At 40.6% G+C, this 19,463-nt stretch overlaps 1 protein-coding gene across 1 annotated transcript in view; it reads right to left on the bottom strand.

Annotated features, from left to right (window-relative positions):
- The window catches only part of galt (galactose-1-phosphate uridylyltransferase), a 40,284-nt gene that overhangs the window by 16,316 nt on the left and 4,505 nt on the right, over positions 1-19,463 (bottom strand). Inside the window, exons 6-9 of the mRNA XM_079582626.1 lie at positions 17,457-17,513; positions 8,986-9,108; positions 1,257-1,389; positions 762-845 (exon numbers count right to left, since the gene is read on the bottom strand). Of these exons, the coding sequence (XP_079438752.1) occupies positions 762-845; positions 1,257-1,389; positions 8,986-9,108; positions 17,457-17,513 (397 nt within the window). The remainder of the gene's footprint in view (positions 1-761; positions 846-1,256; positions 1,390-8,985; positions 9,109-17,456; positions 17,514-19,463) is intronic.

Consider the following 19,463-nt stretch of genomic DNA (forward strand, 5'->3'; position numbering starts at 1 on the left):
TTACTATTAGACTTTTGCACATCACACTTTTCAGTCACACTTTTCAAAATTATGCAAACATTTCATTTCACTTCACGATTGTGTCACTTAGTGTGTGTCTTTCACAAAAAATGTCAATTAAATACATTTATGTTTATGGTCCATAGCGTGGAAAAATGTCGAAAAATTAAAGGGGGCGGATACTTTTGCAAGCCACTGTACATAGAGAATTGAAACACTGTTTAGAAGACAGTACTACCATGTGAGAACACACCACCAGAATGTAGAGGCAAAACGGTGTTATACAGCTCGCCTGGTGAAATTTATGTTTCCCAAAGCGCATCTACACAAAATCCTCCAAAAATTGTGCGAAGAATTGGCCCCACAGGCAATTTCTTTACAACAGAACCCTAATCATTTCAAACTGAAGTGGAAAAATCAAATGACAGCTAAATAGTGCCACTCCACTAATAATCAACATTATATGCAAAGAAAGTATCATTGCATCTGGCCCATAGCACCACCTGTAGTCAAGGAGGTGAGGTGCATTTTAGCTCCTACATAATTAACAAATGTCTACATGTGATAAACTAAATCCTATCACGTATTCTTCAACTGTCTGGCAGAACCATCATCTTCCCTTGTTGTTGTTTGGGAGACGGAGCAAACAAACAAATAACTTTACTCCCAGCTACCATCTGTCAAGAGCTTTAACGAGTAATTCGCCGGAGAATAACTTTATCACCTAAAAGCCTCCCACTTCTCGAGTTTGGAAGTCTTACCGTGCCAGCCCATGGAGTACGGGAAGGAGACCTCAAACAGATTATCATATTTGGTCAGGAGTCGCTTCATGATGGCAGCCAAATCTGGCAAACAAAAACAGCAAAAGCACAGTTTAAATAGGGGGGGTGGGCTTGCCTGTCACACTGACCCACCAATCAGCTGTAGCAATACATAATCATAATCATAGTAAATCATATATTAGCATGATGAAATGCACTGAGACATACATTTTTTTATGAGCTTGCATTTCATAATTAATTAAATACGTCTAGAACACACTCATGGATGAACTGAGCTGTTTTAAAGTTTTGCTTCTTAATTATCTACAATAAAATTCAGCATGATAAGTATAAACTGCCAACGGTAATAAGTGATGATAGAAGTGTCCAAAAAAGTAACACGGACACTTTAGGATAAGACATGAGCTCGTAATACGACTCCGCCGCTGAGCCTAAACTGGTCCTAATTGTCTCATGGTTGTACAAGTCACTCACCCCGTCTCTCCTCCACAGTCAGAGCTGTCAGTCTCAGGACGTGTCGCCGCGGCAACAGCAGTGTCTGATAAGGCCAAGTCGCCCAGTACGGGACCACCGCCAGCCAATAAGAGCTCTCCACCACTATGCGCTCCTGCAGCAAAAAGTCAACGTTAATGGCGGTCCACAGTGCTGGCAATATCTCTAGTTTCAATATTTTAAACATCCGAAAATGTATTAATCTACTAACTGGAAACTTCTGATCATGAACTTTGCTGAAAATCTGCTATGGGTCCAGAACCAAGCTGCCTCCCTGGAATTGTTGCATTCCCACAATTGTATCACAACATACGCACCTTTGAAACGGCAAGCTCACTTTTTCTCGCAGAAGCAGAAACAAGCTCCACACCTCTCCCCCTCAACTCACCCCTCACCTGCCCCCGCACCAAACACGTGCACATGTAGGGTTATGTCTGAAGCAGCAGAAGCGCAGCAGTTAACACGCTAACACAATCAAGAGTTTAACATTATGACAGAAGTTTACAAAAGGTCGTGAACTGACAAACATCTCAGCTGAAATGCTTGTGAAATCCTGTTTATTTAATAATCCAATATCTACAGGGAGCTGTCATATCATTTTCATTCTTATGGTTACAAGCGTCTGGAGGCTGTGAGGCATTCAAGGGTTCCGGCAAATAAAAGCTCTGCACTGTAAACTTAGTTCTAAATGGAAGTGCTTCTAAATAAATGCCAAAATGAGACCCATGTTTGTTCATTATCATGCACTGTCCCGACCAAATAAACCAATAAATAAATAAAAAACACTGACTTGCAGGAAAGTTGCAGTTTAGCAAATTAATACAAATATCAAAATTGTTACTCTGCTACATATCATACGCATACATAAATGTGTGTTGCACACCAGATTTTAGTTTATCAGCGTGTGCAGGGGGAGTGAGGGGCGTGGGTGAGAGGGGAAAGCCATGTGAAGGGAGGCAAGGGGGGGCAGTGCAGGGTTCACTGGCCGTTTCTCAATCTGTGGACTTATGTGCTCGTGGACTTGTGAAGCATCATCACCCGTCACAACCCGTCATCACCCAAGTCCTGCTCCAATTCAAAGTCCGCTTCTCAGCAAGTTTGCTGTAGATCCCCAGATGAGAGCCTGCTCTGTCCATTTTACCGAGGATGCATCACAGGAGACTTGTGCGAACTCCACCAGCTATATTTCCCACAATCTGTTTGGCTTTGAGCCCATGGATCACCATGAACCTCCTCCTGCGAGCCCCCTCCTCAGTGCGCACCGAGCCGCGCTGCAGCTGATCAACAGCTGATCATGGACATGGACATAAACGTGATGATTTGACCGGTTTCAGAATCTTTTATGCTCAGAGAAGTGTCTCACTGCTCAAGACAGTTTTCCTTTGGTCATCCTTTCATTTTCTCACAACAGTCAGCAATAGATTAATTTAAAGTCGCAACATCAGGTTATTGAGGATAAATGCAGCTCCTTAATATATGTGGGCCACATTATAGATCATATTGTGAATATTCATTAAAGAGGGGGTATTATGCTTTTTTTCAGCCACATAGCACCAGTCTATAGCACACTACAATGATGACGAAACCTTCTGTTGGTCTGTAAATGCAGACCTGAAACTACGATCGGTGCATTTTAATTTTTATTGTTGGAAAGGAGCCACTGTTTATCACTTTGTGAACAATGGCCACACAGGATATGATTTGGAGATGAACCTTCCACACCGGACGCTTGGAAGGGGCTCTTGCCTGAAAAATAACTGCTGTTTGGAGGCTATCTCTTTGCAACTGCCATGCCCTATGGATCTCTAACTATACCCCCATGGACGACACCAGGATCTGCAGGAGCCCATACGATTCAAAAGACGGACATTATCTGTGCAGGTGGACAGTGGTTTTTCGAGGTTACCCGTTAGCTTGTTATAATCGACTACAGCTCATTGTTGATGAAAAGTCTGCAATAAACCACAAATGTGTAAAGCCAGGCTCATTGTGTGATCATCGTAAAGGCTGCTTCAAGTAGTTGCTGCTTTATTGACGTTATTTGTGCATTATATGCTGCCTGTTTTCAATGAATGTTGTGAAGGTGAAGGTTGTTAGCTTGTCGCGGCTAATAGTGCCTTAGCTCCGGAAGAAAACCACTCGGCTACGACTCACTGTAGATGAAATGTGAGCAATAAACTACAAAATCAACAAGCCCGGCTCAATGTGTGATCATCATAAAGGCTGCTACAAGCATGGCAGTAATATGCTGCTTGTATTCAGTGAATTTTCCCGTTAGCTTGTCGTGGCTAGCTTGTTAGCTCCGGGAGAAAGCCACTCGGCTATGACCCATTGTAGATGAAATGTGAGCAATAAACTTCCAAATCAACAAGCCAGGCTCCTTGTGTGATCATTGTTAAACGGTTCTTTATGTGTGTGGTGTTTTTTATTGACTTCATTTGTGCACATTTCTCGTTTTCACGTGATGACTCGAGGTTTAGCTTAGCATTAGCTTTCTCCGGAGGCTCTGTGCATCATCAAGGCCCTAAGACATTCCCAGCGCAGAACCAGTCACTGAAATAAGTGTTCTTGTCACCAGTTTTCATCCTGGGTGTTTCGGTAACAGAAACACTGATGTGTGTCTTTGTAAAAGTCTCAGAGCTGCTGTGGCTCCGGTTCACAACACATGAAGCTAATCCTCCATGATGACTCTGTTTACATCTTAGGGCTAGACACTGCGGGGAGGGGGTTCTGTTGAGGAGCAGTGGTTGGTTACTCGGCTGGTGACGAAAGGTCGGAGGCGTCTCCAGGAGGTGGGGGCGTTCCTAGGAGGACTCAGGCAAGCCTTTCCCTAAGATGGCTGCCATCAGAGTTTTTACAGATTACTCCAAAATAGGTGAATGTGCCAAGGCAACACTTCAGGCATGGTTTTAATGAGGGAATGACATAATAACATGATGTAAAGCTTGAACAAGTCGATTTTGCATAATACCCCCCCTTTAAAGGAATCTAGTTTATATTAGGCTATTTAAGAAAACAATAAAGTTTATTTGTCTTTCTTACAAATGACAAAACCACTGTAACATTCCTGAACCCAAAGGAAACAAATAGTCAAGCTATTTTTTCCTTTTAAAAGATTTTTCAGAGGAGTTGGAAACCCTCCAAACAAGTGGGAAATTCATATTTGACATATATTTTTTATTATTATTAATTTTAATTACTCCACAAATAATGCCTTTTTTATGCATGAATGTAAAAATAATGTGAAACTGACTAAAATGTAGTAAATGTTATTTTTGTTTACAGCAAAAGTTTGTAATTGATGTCTTTAAAAACATTTTTCCATGTTACCTGCAGTGTCTCACAATAGTAGCTCACCACCACCATGTATGATGATGAATGAATAATGCAATGTAAAGCTTGAGTGTCCAGAAAAACGCTATTTACACCAATGCATTATTGTTATTATTAAAACCAGCATCACTGATGGTCACCCTAAAGCCAACTATGAGACAGCACTCTTTTCTTCTCATGGCCAACTTTTCACACATTGAATTGGACTTTTCTGTGTGTGGGCTTAAGTTACGCTCAATTAGACGTCAAAAGATCACATTTATATTGTGTTGTTATTCTGTCATTGAGGACTCAAAGCGCTTAACACTCAGCCAGTCACATTGACACACCAGCGTACGTGGACTCTGCAGCCAAGGCATGGACAAGTGTCACTGTCAAGGACACAACAATATGCTGTAGCTGGGATGGAACTAATCTATCAGTGAGTCGTCTCTTCCTTCTGAGCTACTGTCGCCCCAGTTACAGTGTTTACAGTACAGAGTGCTTGTAACAATGTGATCTGATTGTTTAAATTATTTATGAACTGATAGTGAGTGTTCAACAGTAATTATGAGCAGGTGTTTTAAATGCAGCACATGTTTAGGGCTGAGATTTAACAAGCTGATGAGTGGGAACAAACATGACCTGACCTTGGTATTTCATTAGCAAAGAGCAGACTGCCCCTTTGGGCCCCGACACGCTAAGTAAACAAAGACAAACTAAAAATCAGCACATTTTAAAGTGGCATTCATTTTTTAAGAGAGGGTGTTATGCTTTTTACATTTATTAGCTCAAACACATCTTGATCACGGTGCTTCCTGGTTATGTAGGGGCTGTGGGAGGAGCTTATTCAGGAGGAGCATAGTAGGAGCTGAAGTCAGATTCAACGTTCACTCATGCTTGAGTGGTCAAAACACACGGACATTCTCTAATGCAAATGTTCATATGAATTCATCAAGACCACCAAAGATCACTTGTTGGATAAGATTTAAGTTAGAAATAAATTATGATATTAATGATGTAAAAAAGTTTAAAAAAAAATAACATTGCTGATTTCTTATTGTTCATGATAGAACATCAATAAAAAAGGAAGATGTAACTAATTCATTGCATTGAGCTGGGCTTTTTTATCTGACTTCACATGAGTACTTAAAGTTGGGCAATGTAGTGAAGCCAACAAAATTAATTTAATACTGTTTTAATGCCCTGTCCACAGTTCTTTTCTCATTGGGCTCATTTCTGTTGGATAACTTCTAAATGAGTCCCATCTACCAGCCATTGTCTTCACACCAAAGTCTCTTCTTATAACCTCGCTCATCCTCTTGTTCCCAAGTTCGCCGCTGCTCTGTCTAACTGGATTAAGGAAGCCCCAACAATAGAGATTGGGAGCCGCGGGTAAGACGAAAATTGAAAACAAAAGAATAGGGTGCACATGAAGGAGAAAGAAAGAGAGGAAGTCTACAGTGTTGTAAACCCACACACTCCAAAATCCCACAGAGTTCTAATCAATTAGTTTTGGAAAGTTTTTGTTTCAAAGTCAGTGGTGTCACCTGGGAGCCAAAGTCCTAATTCAAAGTGCGTCGTGCCAATTTACGGTCCTAACCTCGGGTCAGAGAGGCGGGCCCGAAATAAGAAACGGTGGTGCGGAATGGCAAGCTCTTTAAGGTGAAATAGGAAATGCTTCTGATTTTATAAAGGTCAAGCCCCATGAGCTTGTGTGAAGGAGATTGGAGTGGCTCTCTATCCTGCCAAAGCTAAAATGCTATCCTCATAAGAGCACGCTTCGTTCAGACGAGGCATCAGCCCTGTCCCTGAATGAATCAAGGGCGCCAAATCAGGTTCATTCTGCCTCTCCGTGCATTCCTGAAGAGGGATAAATGAATTTGGGCACTCAAAGGAATCAGCGAAATTCAAGAGGAGTTTTCTCTATACCTGAAAAGTTCAATCATGAGTTTTGTGGTGACTGGACAAAGTGGTAAGAATTATTTTAAGAAATGTATTTCTCCATATCACTAAAGACATGCAAGTGCTGGTGAAATTTATGCTGGTACAATAAGGATGGATATGGATAATGGACATTATACAACTAAATGCTTATGCATTAAAGGAATAGGCCACCGTTTTTACATACTAAGATATGTTCTTATCTCACTTTAGACGTGTTAATATATCCCCGTCTGGTCTTTGTCCGTGCGCTCTGCCAGGCAAACGGAGCACATACGCAGCCTCTCCCACATGTCCCGCGCAGTAACTCCTAAAGACTTCCCCCGCTCACTTCCGTCAATAACCTTTAGGAGTTACTGCGCGGACGTTTTACTCCTCGTATCATTACGCCTCACAATATAGTCCCCCTCTTTATTTGCTTATAAAATCGACATGTTACATTTCTGTGTAAATATACTTCGCATGAAAACACTTCACGTAACTTTATTTAAATAGGGAACACGTGGAAGAGCTTGGTAGCTTCTATCGTGAGCTTTTTCGGAGCTATGTGACATGTGGGAGAGGCTGCGTATGTGCTCCGTTTGCGTGACAGAGCGCACGGACAAAGACCAGACGGGGATATATTAACTCGACTAAAGTGAGGTAAGAACATATTTTAGTATATAAAAACGGTGGCCTATTCCTTTAAATGGGCTAGATACTAGTTAGCCATGTTATACTCCCTACTGCCACCTCAGGCCAAATTTGTAACTGCACCTTCTATATTAATAAATAATTAATTCGGACCCGAAGTGACACCTTTTTGAGTGACAGTGCAGGATTTTAGAGGCAGTTGTGGTGAACAGGTCTGAGCTCATTCTACACATTAGGACATGGCTGGAACATGTAGGGGGAGAAAAATACATAATTTTAACATTTTTAAACTCCCTATAGTCCCTTTAAATACAGTCCTGTGATTAATGACTCCCTCTTAATTCCACCATAAGGTTGGACACGGAAAACACAAGAAGTGACTTCAAAACAATAGAATAACACAAAGCTGATTTGGTACATCAATTCAATCCGCTTCAGTGCCATTTGTACTCTACAAAAAAACTTAAGTTAACACTTGATATGCAATGGGGGCAGCACGCTTCCTGACAGCCATGCAGATGAAGTCAACATTTAGCTTTCTGGACCTGGCTTGTACTGTGACTCTGCAGTACAATGGCATGCTGATGCCCAAGGAAAAGTTCTTCCTGATTGATGATGATAAACAGCAGCCCAGTTAAAGCCTATGCCAGCTGTGAGTCTGTTGATTTATATATTCTTCAACCCAAAAGTGCTGCAGTCCACGAGAAATGTCAAAAATTCCCTGTTTACCCAGCATGCCACTGCTGCCATCGAAAAAGAAGAAAAGAAAATAAGTCCAATAACTTAGGTAAGTAGGCAACCACTAATCTGATATGTAAAATGGGGGATTCATCTGGGAAACAGAAGTAGGGCAGGGTCATAAATAAGGTTAAAATCTTCAATACACAATATAAATTGCACTCAAAAAGAAGTGCAAAAAAGGACACACAGTAAAAGGCTGCTTAAACGCCATCTATGAATAAGGTATGAGATTATGCATATTAAGTATAACTCTTCATAAGCAAGTCTTGTCACTGTAAGTGGAAGTGAGGCAAAATAAAACACTCCGGCTTCTGTCAACTTTAATTCGCCTTTCCAAAGTTTCTTCACGGCTCCGACCCCAGGTCTGCTTACTAATAAGACATTTACCAACACGCTTAATATGCTGTGCACTGTATTAGCCCCTGTCGTCCACGGTGACTGCAGCCACTGAGGGAGAACACATGCAAGTAGTGTTGTGCATTTAATAGACTACCAAACTTGTCAATGTGAGCTACATGCATCAGCTTAACTTGCACATAAATTATATTTTCTCCACGTCAGAAGGGGAGTCCTTTCAAGTGACAAAAAGCTGATTTTCTCATGTTACACACAGTTACGTTGCCTAATGTTCTTGCTGGAGATGGATGCAGGAGCCTTATGCTAATGCACCTTGCCTGTCCAATCACACGCTTGGCTAACTGAACGACAGACTGAGGATGTGAGTTGGATGAAGATAGAGAGAAAGAGAGAGAGACACTGTGAGGGTGAATAAACATGAGGGACACAAAGTTAGTTAAACTTTGTGCAACTGTTTAATTTTCTCAGTCAAAACAAAGTGTTTTGAAAAATGTAACTAGTATAACGTAATACTTTTCCTAGTCTCTTTCTGCTTGTGAATCTATTTGCAATCTGTGCATACTTGGTATATTTAATTATTAACAAATTTGGCTCAATCATATAAATCTTCATTACTTATTGAATTATTATCAATTTTAGGAATAGTTGCAACCGATACTTTAAACTTAATGACTTGAGGGCCCCAAAAATCCCAGAACACACGCAACTTAACACGTCGCCATACCTTCCTTTGTGCCTCCTGTTCAGCGTAGTGCAACAGCAGTGGTGCTCCATGTTTTTGGTAGTAGTCCCTCTGGCAGCGGTCAGACAGAGCCGGCTCATTTGGCACAAAGTTACTGGCCCAAACCTAAGAGGACAAAGAAGGAACACAACAGAGCAGTTTCAATTGAGCTGCATTTACTGAACTAAATACCACCCTGGATATATTATTAGGGCATGCCCATGACTGAAGATCACATAAAGCATTAGGCTGTGCTTTGGCATTATTGAAAAACACAAAAATAAGGTTGATGCAGGTAACAGAGGTCAGTTATCTGTTCTGACTGCAGAGTGCTCAAGCAAAATGCTCTAAAAATGAGACTATGTAAATGCCAATGTTCTTCACAATAACCAAATGCGAAACACACATAATGTTAAAGGATACTGGATCACGCTTAAATGTAGCTTGTAAACACGCTTTTTGGCTCATCTGTCGTTCATTCTTGCCTGTCGCCATCAAACTATAAGGTTCTATCTATCTATCTTATTCATTATATTTTGTTCCTACATTTTAATTGATGTGCCATTGTTGGTCCTGGGTAATTGAGTTCATATGCATTTCCTTTTATAGTTTTTTAATTAGACATGACAGGTGAGAGTGTTTATGGTTTATACAGCGAGAACAATATGTTTACATACACTTTTAAAATACATTTGCATTTCTTTTTATTGTCAGACATGACACCAGGAGTAACTTTTATTTATTTTTTAGGTCAATTAGAATTTTTAAAAAATATATTTATATTCATCAAATGCCAGAAGAATGAGAGACAGAATTTTTTACACACTTACACTTTTAACAAAGTCAGAAGTTTTAAACAATTTGGGAAAGCCCAGACGACAATGTCCTGTCCTTGGAAGCACAAGTCTGTATCATCCCTGGGTGCAATTTTAAGACACTTGAAGGTTCAGGTTCATTGGTTAAAACAATGATGGAAATGACCAGTCATCATACAGATCAGAAAGAAGGCGGGTTCTGTGTCCCAGAGATGAATTTGCCGTGTCTGAAATGTGAATATCAACCCAAGAACAAATGTACTGTACCGACATGGGCTGAGAGGGAACTCTGCCAGGAAGAAGCTCTTAATCCCTTAAAGACTTTCATTTTTGGAGACAAATCCTGTGGTCTGACAAAAAAAACAAAAAACGTTTTGGCCATAATGAATGACCATGGTCATGTTTGGAGGAAAAAGGGGGAATCTGGCGAGCCTGAGAAAACCATTCCAACTGTGAAATACGGGGGTGGCAGCATCATGCTGCGGGGCTGTTTTCCTGCGAGACGGACTGGTGCACAAAATAGATGACATCATGAAGAAAGAACATTATGTGGAAATATTGGAGCAACATCTCAAGACATCAGCCAGGAAGTTAAAGCTTGGGCGCTGATGGGTCGTCTGAATGGACAATTCCCAAAGCAAACTGCCAATACTGGTTACAAAGTGGCTTAAGGAAAACAATCAATGTTTTGAAGTGGTCATCACAAAGTCCTGATCTCAATCCAGTAGAAAATGTCTGGGCAGAGCTGAAAAGGTATAGGCACACAAGGTGGCCCCTAAATGTGGCTCAGTTAAACCAGTTCAAAAATCCTGCCAACTATTGCGAGAAGCTTGTGGAAGGAAATCCAAAATATACAGTTTAAAGGCAATTCTACCAAACATTAATGAAATGTATGTAAACTGTAACAATGTATTAAAAACTCTAATTGACCTAAAAAAAAATAAAAGCTAATTCGTGTTTCACGTCAGATAGTGAGAACAAAAAAATACAAATGTGTCTTTTTATGAAGTGTATGTAAACAAATTTCCCACTGTATATTTTAGACAGTGTGTTGTGTCTGTGTCGTGGCTGCCATTACTGAAACATGTCACAACTCATCTATGAAGTCCAAGTTCCTAGTTGTCTGGCTGCCATCTGGGTTCAAATAGATGACATTGTTGTAGTTCAATATAAAAACTTCCTTCCAAATGTCACTATGTCTATAATGAGGAGAATGTTTCCAGACAACCCACTTTTGTCAATGGTCTTTTCAAAAATTGGTAAATGGAAAAAAAAAAACATAATAATGCAATCTTTGAAACCTTGAGCTGTTTCTGAACAAATACAGTTGCATTAGAGGTTTGTAAGTCGGCTCAAAGATATAGCAACATTAATTTCTTCTTCCTAGTCAGTCTTTTTTATACTTTCAAGCAAATGCCGCCCTCCAAAGCTGTTGACGACAGGTAATGCACATCAGGGCATTGAGATTTTTTTTAATGTTTGCACTTAATGCATTCTATTGACTGTAGAATAGCAGATAGCAGCCAAGGACTACCTAATGATTCCACTATTACGGTGTTTGCCTGGTCTCAAAAGCTCCAGTTATTGCACATAACACTTAGAGCTAATGCATTCGTTTTCAGGTCGAAGCAGGGGAGAGCAGCAGCGTGCCTCACTTGAGTTTATCTGACCTCGGCTTCTGTAAGACAAGGTGGAAATGTACAGACAGGTCAAGCACAGTGATGTGGTCTCAAAAGATTACATGTGGAGCAAGGTCAAGTACCACAGCTCTCAACCCACAAGTGCACTATAAGGCAATGTGCTTGACTCGTGTTTCTGTTCTTCATTCGTCAAAAGTGCGTTGTCTATGAGGTTTATTCTTAGTATTGTATTTGTTTGGCTAAAATGCTAATCAAATATTACTCCAAAACAAGTAAGCTTTGGCCAGTTAGGTTTCTACAGTGAAAGTATTTACTGTAGAAAATCCTTACAAGGCTATGTTGTTGAGAAATTTTGCCATTGCACATTATCTGCTCAGTTGACAGAAGCGTAGAGTGGTCATATTTCATTGTCACCACTTGTGTTGATAGAAATGTTCCACTCGACACTGTCAAAACAAGCCGTATATATTCACGCTTGGCAGAGTATCAGACCTTTCCTTGAATATTGATTAGCCATCGGCACACTGCTTTTCCGCTCCCCCCCCCCACCACCACCCGCTCACGCTTTCATGTGTCTCCTGCATATGCAATGAGAATATTTCAGGCCGAAACAAAAAAAAACTGTACATGTGAATTAGTATTGTTTGCTTTGGTTTACTTGTCTATGCACAACTCCCACTTTATTACTTGCTTTTGCTCCGTGGCCCCCGCAGAAGTCCATAAAATTGTTTCCAATGAGGGATATCTTTTATTAATAGAGATCATTTCCCAGTATTGACCAAAGGGGCTGTTTAAAGTGCACCGTGCTGGCAGACATTAAGAGGCTGTGTGCGAGTGCAGAGTAAATACAGTGGATTTTCATGGCTCTGCTTAGTATGGGAAGCAGCATGTGCCAACTGTCTACGAATCTCTCCCTGTTTGTTCACCTGTTTAATGTGTGGACAGATTCGGCAGCACTCCGCCTCTTCTGCCATAGAGGCAACAACTCACTCGCCCGCAGAGAATTAAGTTTGAACAGCTATGCGCATGGATATGATGCAGCACAGTGGACATTGAATGATTATTAGTAGGGTGAGACAAAAACAAAAACATGGAAAGTGATTTTTTTTGGGTTGAACTTAGAATGTGGGAAAGTGGTCATATACTGTAAGACAAAAGAAACAGTAGTCAATTGATCTTTTTGCCACACTTCCTGGTCTGTGTGGGGATTTCTCTGTGGAGTTTTATGTTCTCCCTGTGGGTTCTTCTCAGTGCTCCTACAGGTTGCCCTAGCGGCATTGGGGGGTGGGTCAAATGCAGAGGAACTGCAGACATGCAAGTCCAACAGTGTGGAAGGACTACAAATTGTAGTAAAAAAAACAATGTGAGAGAACTGTACAGCTAGTAAGCGCCAAAAGAATGTTTTGTTGGCACCTCAAATGAACGTATTCATACACATAGACATTTTAGACACTTAAGGAGAACCCAAAAGTGAGTCGTAACACATTTCTCGGCAGGTTGCAGGCCTCTGTCAATTCCCAATTGACTGTGCATAACTTCAAATCATAACAACGCTGCCCAAGAAGTGACTTCCTGTTTCGATCCAGCATGCCAAAATAAAAGCACACAGCTCGTCTCATTGATGAGCTGAGCAGGTACTTGCAACATTACAAGAATATAATTAAATACACACATGTTAAGCAGAAAGAAAGCTGAACGAATGAATAAGAGGGTGCTTTTATGTTGGTGTGCTGGATCGAAACAGGAAGTCACTTCTTGGGCGGCGCTGTTATGATTTGAAGTTACGCACAGAGTCAATTAGGAACAACAATATGGTTCGGTTTCAAGCCCAGACAAATGGAGGAAGTCGTGTTTGGTAGAAGAACATAGATTGCATCAAAAAATGTTGATTCCCTTTTAGCTAAACTGAACACTGTATCCTTGGGCAAGACATCTGTGTTACGGTGACTATGTCCTACGATGGTCGGAGAATTTCTATAAAGGGCCAAGGGCATGACCCTCCGTAGTTACATCAAACCCCACAGTTTAAGGTCGTTTTCACACTGGCACTGGTTAGGTCGGCTGTTACGGCCCCAGGCCTCCTAGTTCCCTCCTTGTGGTATATTTTTGTCAGTGTGGCCTAAACCTGTTGTCTCCATGTACATATTGCTGCTGTGGTCCTGAACTGCGATTGGTGGAGCGCATTGGGGTCCTGGCCGCCTGATTGGGGGAGCAGCTCAACACCTGCGGGGAGCTCGTCAAAGCCACCTGTGTCAGCCACGCCTATAAAAGGACTCCACTGTGGCTCATTCGGGGCTGCTGGTCTCTGTGTGACCAGTACGCCTATTTGTACTCTTGTTTAGGTAGGCAGCTGGTCTCGGTGTGACCAGTACGCCTATTTGTACTCTTGTTTAGGTAGGCAGCTGGTCTCGGTGTGACCAGTACGCCATTTTGTATTTGTATTTGTGTCCCTTTGTGTCATTAATGACTCTGTGTGTGTCCAGGGAACACTCGTGTGTGTAGGCTGCTATTTTGTGTACTGTGTCTCTTCGTTGTTAATGTAACTTTGTGTATTCAGAGACACTCCTTCCGTGTGTTGTATTTAGTTTGTCACTTTTTGGAATGTTCACTTAAGTGTGACGTGGTATGAAGTGACACTTGCTGTGTTTAATCATGACTTGGTTTTGTATTAGTTAGGCCTAATTTTGTCTGTTTGATTTAGTTTGATTAGCTTTGTTTTGGTTAACCTTTTTGTAAACACTGTAAGCAGCCTTTGTTTGGTTATTTTTGTCACTCCTTCGTTTACCTTTTACACTCCTTTTATTAAATTACAACTTTATTTTACCATTTTACATCTTGGTTTTTGTTGCGTCCTTAACTAGCAGAGCCGGGTCGTAACAGAACTAAACTGCCGTTCCGCAAACGTCTAAAACAGGTGGTGTTGGAGCGCCTCCTCTCGCACTCTGGAGCAGGTGTGGTGTGAAGGCGGCCGACCTTGAGCCAAACCAGTGTGGCTTTCATTCCTCTTTTGTGTGACAGGATTCTACTACTGATGAGCCTCCCTGTAACCACGAGAGAGTAAAGCCCACGGCGTAACTCCATGGACGTGAACGCTTGATGCCCGTTGTCAGGGGAATGAGCTTGGCGAACAGCTGATTGTCGTAACGCTGATGGTGTGGCTTTTGGAGCGATAGTGTGTGAATGCGACTGAACTAACATTGAAGTACCTCAGTTGAACCCAGAGCGGTCTCAGGTCTGCTCACAAAGCAGATCTTTCACATGTGAGAAAACGTAAATCTAAAACACTGTTCTACTCAGCCAAGAACTGCCCTCGGACAAACTTCTTAGGATTCTACTTCAATCAGAAATGCTTTTTCACTAGAAGAGCGCGTAGGTTGTAGGTAATTATACTACTTCAAATGGACAACAAAAGAAATGGGCCCAAATGTGCAGTTAATCTGAGGTCACATTATCCAGCCTTTGATTTCATTTGGGATACATTTATTAACTCCTACCACCTGATATAACCTTTGCTTAGCGCGAGCAATCTCCTTTTACCCCCTAGAGTCAACTGATTTTGAACAAACTCAAATGCTTGACTAACCTTCTCCAGAACACGGTCTGGGCTGGTCATATCAAAAGAGGCATATTGCTATTCCAACAACATACTGCCCTGTTCCTTGGAGACTAACTTTATCCGAAGCCGAAAGACGCCTTCAAACCGTGATTAACATTTTCTGTTCATTATTCTTCAGAGTTTCAGATGCACAGTATGCTTGTTAGGTTTTGGCTTGGAGGGTTTGCACACACACACACACAAGAGCCATTCTGGGCTTGGACTGACTTTGATATCTTTAGTAAAGGAAATGTGCGCAGCAAGAAGAAAGAAATACAGAAAACCTAGCGTGACAAAATGAGTGAAGCTCAGGAAGGGAATGGGTAATCATCAGTGGGCTCAGGCAGTGCTGTACTTCTACATTGTTTATACAAAGTCAATCATTTATTACTATATTTGTTGTATTCAAAAGCTACATTCCTGCTACTACACGGTCAGCACCTTTCTATATAATGGAAATAAATAATTGATATTATCACAGACCTAAACTTTGATGAATGTTCAAAAACTGCATAGCAAAAATGGAGAACAATGGAATAAGTCTGAATACAATCATAAATTCATAATTTAATATGTGATTCATATGCTCATGTGGACAAAACGATATAATACTTGCAATGCACATGTGTTTGCCATGAACCAAATACTGAGCGGTTTGCTTTGGTAATATCAAACTGGAACACATCTTAAACACATCTTACAATAGAAAATACAGCTAATTATTTGTTTTCTGTTTGCATGTGTGTTTCGAACATTAACAATATAAAGCTAGATTTACCAAAAAATCCTTTGAACATGTTTGAACCCCGAACCTGCCGCTTGCGAGACTTACACACAGTGATTAGAAGCAGAGAGCAGGAAACTAGAAGCTGGAGGAAAAAAAGTTGTTTTGGCTTTGTTGTTTTGCTTGTTGTTTGTTGTTGCTATTATAGCTTTGCATTAATACACGGCTTTGTAAACCTTCCAAACCCAACACTTCCCGGCCATTAGGGCTGCACGATATTGAAGCGACTTGCGATATGCGATACGGCTGTGCAATATCGCGATAACGATATTATTGCGATATTTCACCAAACAGGATACGTTCCATTTTTTTTCAGCAAATTGTCTCAAAAGAAGACTTAAAAAAAACACCCCATCAGGACAAAAAAACAAGGGAAGAATTTAACAAAGCTAGTAAATGTTAAGCTAAAACTGAACTTTTCCACATGACTTCAATGCATGAGTTACGAGTTTGCAAAAAAAATGGGTCGATCTCAGTCAGATGAAGGCTATGGTGATGTTGCGATATATTGTGGCTTCTCGCGATACGGATATTGCATCAGCTAATATCGCGATACGATCTTTTTCGCGATATATTTTGCAGCCCTACCGGCCATGGAGCGATCACTTTGGCTTCAGCGCAGCTCAGAGAAAACATCACTCGTTGAATGTTATTAGCGTTACTTAAAATACAATCAAACGGCATATGATATTGTCTGCTTTTCCAAACGGCAACAATCTACACCAAGGATCTCCAGCCTGAACGAGTAGCTCTCCAAAGGCTTTCTACATTTCTACACCAGCTTGTTTGAGCCAGATGTAATCTCATATGCATCAAATCACACATTTAAATTGTATTTTAACTTCTGCAACAGACAAATCCATAATTGTGTTCAAATATCCTTTTAACCGTTGCCGTGTACTACCCCACATCCCGAAAAGTTAGCACTATCCCATGGGAAGACAAAAACACAGAGCAACAAAAATGATGGCTTATGAACTCACAATTTCATTTGTTTATCTTGTTTTAATCATTCAAATATACACTTTATAAATAAGCTCTGACCAATTCTTAACAGCGCAACATCCCCAAAGATTGTGCCTGGGAAGACATTGAAGCAAAAATGATCGGTCACACACTGCCCCCTGGTGGATGAAAGCGGCAAAGCCTTCTGACTTCAGTGCACAGATGATTAATGCATTATGCAAATCTGCGCATTGGCACAAAGCAGAGAAAGTAAATGCCAAAGCCCTTTTTGAGGTGTGATTATGCATATCCAAAAAAACAACAAAGAATAATACGATAAAGCCTTTCGCACTCCCAGTGTGAAAATGACACCGATGCTCCGCTAACTCACAGCAAAGCCTGGATTCACTTTTTCTGTGTTAAAGAGCTTGTCGAGCTGGAAAATTATAAGTAACTCTTTCCTCACACGTTTTGATTTTATTGTTGTGGCTCGGATCTCGCGTTTGTGCAAACTGCATTGTGTGCACTTGAATAGAGAAGCTGTGAAAAGAGGGATCGGCGCATAGAGGGGGCTCAGAAAGTATCCAATTAATTAGCCGGGACTTAAAAAGGGACACACGCAGAACAGCAACACACACTTTGCAAACATGTTTATATATCTATCGGCGCATTCCTGTATGTGTGGGCGTGCTTACCTGACAGTGGGGGTGTGGGTTGGAACAGCCCATCATAGCACCCTTGTTCTCGAAGATCTGAAACAATACAGAGTGAATGGGGAATTGTAAATGATTGTGTCCACGGATTTGACGTCCTATTTCCAGATGAAGAGATCTGTAGTTGTTCCACTGTTGTGAGAGTATAAAGCAAAGCATGACAAATGTTGAACCTATCGGCTGGTCATTGGGTCCACAAACTTGCCATACTGTAAACATCATGTGGATTTAAGTTCTTTCAACGCTCAACAATTGTGCCTATTTGATGAATGCCACCACTTCTTTATGCCACTGTGAACAAACGATTACACTTTGCTTATTTGTGCTTTCGGTTTAAACCATTTAATGCAATAACCAATTACCTTTGATGTCTATGCTAATTTCTAAATAAGCCAGTACTGTTAGGAATGAATTGGGAGGAATATGTTAAAGATTGCAGAGAATCCAAATAAGCTTTTATATATTTATATTCATCTGACTTCAGTTGTAAAAAAAAAAAAAAAAATCAATTAGTTCAAGCATTATGGGGCTAATTTAACATCATCCATAGGGTTCTGTTGGTTTTCAGGGCTTGGCGAGTGCGGTCAGTGTTGGGAGCACGGAAGAATGAGACTAAAAAAAATGCACTTTATAACTTTACTAAGTTTTAGTTCTGAATGGGCTTCAAATTGATCAGCCTGTTAAGAATTGGAGACCAACATATACAGCACGGCTGAGGTTCACAATCGCATCCAGTATTTTTTAAAGAATCCTTCACAGCATTTCTTCACACCTCTTTCACACAATTCTTTCCAACAGTACTGCTGGCGCAAATACTTTTTCAGGGAAGGTCAGATAAAAAACTAAAAAAACAACAACTACTCAGCTGTGTATCTTACATATAGCACACAAAGGGAAAATATGCACCAAATACTTATTTTGTCAAACTGAAGTGATTATTTTTGTCAGTAATTTCAGTGAATATTTTTTGACTACTCTACCCTATGGTACAATAAAAATAAATAATGATGTTTTTATGCCCTTTAAATGGGTCATAATATGCTAAAACTAAAAGGTGTAGACCTATTCAAAATATAGTTTAGTAATATTTGTTATTACAACTTCGATAAATGTAATGTTAACATTAATTATCATATACACCCAATAGAAAAGACTGTTTATTGGCTTGAATTAAAAGCGTCCTGTAGTAGAGCTATAGTCTAATATGCTAAGAATTTTAGTGACCAGTGCAAAAGGGAATAAGCGCAGCCTGATCTTTAGTCTGTGTTGTTTGTCTGACCTGTAGCTTTCTCCAGGCCAGTACTGCATTCATATACAGTATATAACCTCCAACAAAAGACACTGTCACTCACTCACCCCATGCAGTGCACGGGGAGGGAGAGAGAGAAAGCAGCATGCACATACAAGTGATAGATTCAGACAGCGGCTGCACAGATCAGGCAGAACCAGACCCTGTCTGATGACGTAATGGGACAATCTGAGCTCAGGAAGAGAATCTAAGCTGTACAGAGGAGTGGCAGTGTTGTACAGTACAGTGATTTTGTAAAGAGCATCTTATTGAGTGGAGTGGACACTGTAATAAAGATAAATTGGATAAAGTCTAAGCTGGCACAGTGGCTTGTTAAAGGGACGGCATTGCCCTACAGCAGAAATCTACCTGCATAACAGGCATTAATGTCAAGCCCTGGCCACAACCCCACAGTTCTAATGAGAGAAATGAATGCTTTTAATATGAGAGAGATGAATGCTTATCGGTTCATGCTGAAACTTGCTATATATTTTCTTCAGCCTTTTCCCTCCAATTTAATATTGTTGTTTGTTTGTTTTCGGTCAATTTCGATTCACCAAAGTGATCCCCCCCACTTCCTCAAAAAAGAGTCAAGTAAATGTATTCATCAGCGTGCAAAATCTGAATCTATACATCATCCATTATACAGTTGTTTTGATTATATATTATAGATTATTTTTGACATGTTACTGTCCTAACCT

The sequence above is a fragment of the Gobius niger genome (genome assembly GCF_951799975.1).
Source record: "Gobius niger genome assembly, chromosome: 2".
Lineage (NCBI taxonomy): Eukaryota > Metazoa > Chordata > Actinopteri > Gobiiformes > Gobiidae > Gobius > Gobius niger.